This window comes from Calidris pugnax, unplaced genomic scaffold (genome assembly GCF_001431845.1).
Source record: "Calidris pugnax isolate Ruff unplaced genomic scaffold, ASM143184v1 scaffold128, whole genome shotgun sequence".
NCBI classification, from domain to species: Eukaryota; Metazoa; Chordata; class Aves; order Charadriiformes; family Scolopacidae; genus Calidris; species Calidris pugnax.
In genome coordinates this window covers 2,606,184-2,611,561 of record NW_015090851.1, presented here as the reverse complement: position 1 = coordinate 2,611,561, position 5,378 = coordinate 2,606,184, and the positions used below count along the sequence as shown (strand labels likewise).

The window sequence follows — 5,378 nt, the reverse complement described above, 5'->3', positions numbered from 1 at the left end:
GCACTGTCAGACCCCCCGCCGCCGCGCCGCGGATACCCCTGCCCGCCCCGCGGCCCGCCTCCTCCCATTGGCTACCGCCGCCGCCGGCGGGGCGCTGATTGGTCCTTGCCTCGATCCCTGATTTGCATAGGGCTCGCAGCGCCCGGGCTCGGCAGCGGGGCGGGCGCCGAGGGCAGCGCCCGGCGGGGAGCGACCCGGCTCTGCCCCTTGCTCCGGGGGCGCCCCGCTCCCAACCGGGACGAGCCAGGGCTCCCCAGCACCCCCCTAGCTCCTTTCTGGCTGCGCAGGGGACGAGGTGGTGGTGGTGGTGGGATGGCCGAAGCCCCCCCGGCTCCCTGGGCAGCGCTGCTCCTCACCGGCTGCCCCTTTTGCGTTGCCCAAATCCACAGCCCCCCCCCAGGCCCCCTCTTCTAGGAGGATGCCAGGGCCTGCGGGCCGGGGGGTGATCCTCTGGGGAGGGGGAACCCGATAAGGGGGGTTCCCCCTCCCCAGAGCATCCCCCCACCCACACTGCCCTCCCTGCCAGAGCATCAAAGGGAAAAGTTGCTCCCAAGCCAGCTTTTGGGGCTAGGTCACACCGAGTTGAGTGTGGTCATCTCCTTGCCAGGCAGGAGCAACCACTGCAAACGGCATTGGGCGAGCAGCCAGGCTCCAGTTAAACGGTTCAGCAATAACACCTTCTCATTAAACCCTCAGCGTAGGTTTATTTTTTGGTGATGGTGAAGCTTGTGCTTGCAGCCTGGAGGGAGAGAAGCTGTACCCTGCATCTTTGCATCGCCCGTGCCTCCCCAAGGGAAGAATTATGTTCCCCAGAGCAGGGAAAGGTGAGCATCCCTGACTCGTGCTCAGCATCTTCGCTACCTTCACAGCAACTGGAGACCTGAAATGAATTTGAGATGAGCCAGTGGTGACCTTTGGAAAAGCCTGAGCTGCAGTTAGCACTGAGCAGGCCAGGGCAGCTGAGCTGCTCACCTGGGGGAGTGATGGGCAGGCAGGGAGAGAAACCTCCCTCGTGGCTCCTGCAAGGACTGAGCTGAAGTGCCTGAAGACCTATTTATTCTTCCAGGAGCTGCTAATGCAACGACTCTCATGCCTCAAGTCACAGTGGGAGCCGTGAGGGGCCAGCGAGCAACAGGCTTTCTGGCTGGAAATCCTAATCCCACCCCAACTTCTCATAAACCAGGAGACCTTCTGGCCTCAGCCGCCTCCATGGCACGTGAGGGATTCAGACAGATTTGGCTCCAAGAACCCCTGGGTCTCCCTGGATGCCTGTCCTGCAGCTCCTGCTCTGGCTCCGCTGTGTCTCCCCAGGGACAGATCATTCAAGAGGTGCCCTGAAATAAATCCCTAGGGAATATATTCCATCAGCAAATGGAAATGCTCCAGCAACACGGCCTTGCTTCTATCCTGAGATGTCATCAGCAGGTAGCTGGTCTCTCCCTCAGCAGATGGAGAGGAGATACAGAAACAGGAGTAACGGGTGTGGGGTGGGCAAGGGGGACAGGGACACGCTCACAGACAAAGGCACTACGCAGTCAACCAGTTAATCCCATTTTATTGCTTCCAATACAAATGAAGCACTGCAAGGGTGCCACCGTGTAAGGCTTTTGGTCTGTAACATCTGTCTCTGTTGACAAAATCCCTGACCTCAAAAGCAACGGCCCAAGGCTGTTCTGTAACAGCACTTTGGTTATCTGGGCTTTAATGAATGACCTTTACGAACAAGGCAGAGCACATCCCTCCACAGATCAAGAAAATCCTCTCTAAGTCTTCAAATCCCATTAACAAAAATGATTGTCCAAACAACGTGACCAAGGCAGGCTGTCCCACCCCGCTGCCCGCAGGGAAACCCGAGCAAAGTCCAGTTCCTCCCCAGCGCCGTGTAAACATCTCCCTGGTCAGGAGCCACGCACGTACGTGGCAACGGTGGTGCAGAGTGGGGATGACAACCCCAGATCTTCCCAGCCTGGGGTTTCCCCCTAGTATTTATTTCATGTTCCTCTGTACCGCAGCCATTTTTTGAGGGCAAGAGTATTAGAAATTGTATAGAATCCATATGGAATTAAATGGAAAAGAGGTATCAGTTTAATAGCAAAAAAAAAGAAAAGGAAAACAGAAGAAAACAGAAGGAGACAAGAAAGATGAACACTGTCAGAAGGCAGAAGCTGCTCCTCCCCAGCAGGCTGAGATGTCAGGGCTTTATCTTCACTTGGCACAAGTGACTGGCAGGGAGGGAGGCCAGCAGGTTATATTCACTCCCGTCAGCACAAGACAAACCCAAAACCCTTAAAGACAAAGACAAACCCTTAACAAGACACAAAGAACAGAGATAACAACCTAGAGCATCGGATCAACACCTGAGAGACTCGGAGAATCCTGAAACCAGTCTGCAAAACCTTCCAAAAAACCATTCCCCGTTCTGCTTATGAAAACCAGAAGGAAAAAGGATGGCCAGCCATCCCAGCTGGTGCCTAAGCCTTGCGCTTCTTCGCAACCGGCTCCCCCTCCTTCCCCAGCCACTGCTGCAGGATATTTGCACTGCTTTTCTTTGGTGAAGGGCTGTGGATGAACTGACTTGTCCACTTCGGCAAATCATTTTCTTTCTTCTGGGGAGAGCCCTCCTGGGAGTTTTTTAACCAGTTGAGCATCGTTTTGCTGCTCGGGGTGGCCTTGACCTCCTGGAGAGACAAAAGACAGTGGGAGGGAAGTCAGAAGCACAGTGAGAGCAGGACAGGCAGCCGACCCCGAGAGCTGGTCCAGAGCAGGATGTGGCAGCTGGAGCAATCGGCACATCTGCAGGGGGTTCCCTGCGCTGCCGGGAACAGGCTTGTTCCAAGCCCCATTTCACATGGAATTTGCCTCATTTGGCAGAGAAATCCTGGCACGGGTTGACAGTTTATTTCTGGAAGTGGAAGGAAGGGAATCTGTTCGTGGCACTGCACTCCAGCACCAAGCCCAGGTATGCTCTGCAGATGCTGTGCCTCCTGCAGCCTGGCAGCACCGTCCCTGCTTGGGGACATCACTCTCCCCCACCAAGCCCCCACCAGCGCTCACCTTCTTGGCTCCCAGCTCGATGGGTGCAACACACTCGGGCGCGTTGTTGCGGACATTGTTGACAAAGGTAGACACGGGGTGGAAAACGACGTTCTCCGTGGGCTGGATGAGCTTAATGGCTTCTTGGGTTGGCACTTCAGCAAAGTCCAGCCATTTCCTGATGGCCTCATCCCCATCCAGGATGGCTGGCATCCTGGGGGGACACGACAGTCAGAGCCAAAGCCCCGTGCCGATATGGCACAGCGGGGTGGCAAAAGCTGGGATTATAAATTGGCACGAAGCTGGCAGCTCGACAGGGGGGGAGGGGAACCAAAGCGGTGGGATGCTCTTCTGCAAGGCAGAGCACGCACTCGCTTTGCCCAGGCAGCTGCTTTGCTGGAAGAGGCAGAGGGGTTGGACTGCCAGGGTCTGGGCAGGCGGAGAGCGATCCAACACCTCCAGAGAGCGATCCAACACCTCCAGAGAGCGATCCAGCTCTGACCACCACCCGCCAGGGCACAAGATGGTGATTTATGGACAGGCCACAAACCAGTGACCCGAAACAAGCTGGTAATGTCACAGCATTTGTCTCCCAGGGCACAGGGGGGGAGGGGAACCAAAGCGGTGGGATGCTCTTCTGCAAGGCAGAGCACGCACTCGCTTTGCCCAGGCAGCTGCTTTGCTGGAAGAGGCAGAGGGGTTGGACTGCCAGGGCCTGGGCAGGCGGAGAGCGATCCAACACCTCCAGAGAGCGATCCAGCTCTGACCACCACCCGCCAGGGCACAAGATGGTGATTTATGGACAGGCCACAAACCAGTGACCCGAAACAAGCTGGTAATGTCACAGCATTTGTCTCCCAGGGCACCAGGAGGTGGCAGGGCTCCCTGCCTGCTCCAGACCAGCTTCCCAGGCACAGCTTTCCTCCCTTGCCCCCCCTGCCCGGCTCTCACTTGCCTGTGATGGATGAAGCTGACGTCCTTGGAGGCATCCACGGTGATGATGGTGTAAGTGTACAGCATTTCTCCTCCCGATGGTGGCTCCCAGCAGTCGAAAATCCCAGCCATGGTGAGCAACCTCCAGCCTCTCCATTCCTCGTCTCCCTCCTTCTCCTCGCCTCCCTCCTTCTCCTCGGCCTGCAGGAGATAGGCCCCATCACCCCGCTCAGTGCTGATGCGCGGGCAGCCGAAGCATCACAGACTTGCCAGTGGCATGGTGGGTCAACCACTCAGATCTAAGTCGTGAACTGCGCTAATTTGAGGGCTTTTCAGGAGCCCTAATAATTTGGGGTAACTCCAGGAGAAGTACTAGGAGCCTCATCCCCCGCCAGGTCAAGCCAGGACCCTCCTCCCCTCCTGAACATCCCGGCCACCAGCTCGGCTGAAGGAAAGAGGTAGCGAAACTCCCAGCCTGGTCCCCTGCGAGACGCATGGCCCACCCATGCAAATATCTGGCACGGGGGGAGCAGCCAGCGTGACGGCGGGGACGCTGCGGCTCCGGTGACAGCCAGGGGACCGCAGCCGCGGGGACCGCAGAGGGATGCCGGGGTGCTGAGGCCACCACGGAACAGAGCCCCGCTGGGAAACGGAGACCCCCAGAGATGGGCACGGCTGGAGGGAAGGGGGCTTTTCCCAGGGCAGCCGGGGGAGCAGGGGCTCAGAGCTGGGTGTGAGCGTTCGGACGTGACAAGGGACCCCCGTACCACAGCGTCCTTGGTCTGGGGGAAGTAAATGAAATACGGCTGCTTCCACCCGCTCTGCTGCTGCTGCCACTCGTAGAAGCCATCTGCCAGCACCACGCAGCGCTTGCCCTTCAGGAGAGCACCCTGGGGGAGAGAAAACAGGAGCGAGCTGTGGACAGCAGCCCCCACAGCCTGCGAGGAAGGACGGGGGCTGCTGGGACCCCCCTGCCCACCCGCTCCCCTCTGGGGCTCCCCTAAGCTGCCCCACAGGGTGCACAAACGCCAACACCAGTGCTGTGATGAAAGATGAGCTTCACCAGCAACAACCTTTCCAGTTTTCTTCTATTTTAATGAAATCTGCCAGCTCGGCAGAACGGGGACTGAGCCCCCTGTGCAGCAGGAGACTGGTACTCACCGGGGAGATGCTTCGGCTCTGGGTTTGCCGACTATGCGACCTCTCCAAGCTGCACACAAAGAACAGCAGAAACTCACCTTGTAGGAGGACTTCTTCAGCATGGTGTCGCTGCGGCAGTTGGAGGTATTAAACTGCATTTTGGAGGGGTCGTCGTTTTTGAACCAGGAGGGAACCAGGCCCCAGCGCATGTCCATGAGGACCCGCTCGGAGGAGTCGGCATCCTTTCGAATGAGATGGAGAAACACCTCAGG

At 57.9% G+C, this 5,378-nt stretch overlaps 1 protein-coding gene across 1 annotated transcript; it reads right to left on the bottom strand.

Annotated features, from left to right (window-relative positions):
• Positions 1-1,538: 1,538 nt before the first annotated feature.
• HMCES (5-hydroxymethylcytosine (hmC) binding, ES cell-specific) lies at positions 1,539-5,378 on the bottom strand (the record flags this gene model as incomplete). The annotated part of the gene is made up of 5 exons (XM_014943170.1): positions 1,539-2,678; positions 3,055-3,247; positions 3,989-4,167; positions 4,734-4,856; positions 5,205-5,378. Coding segments are annotated over 5 exons (876 nt in total), but the record flags the coding sequence as incomplete, so codon positions are not given.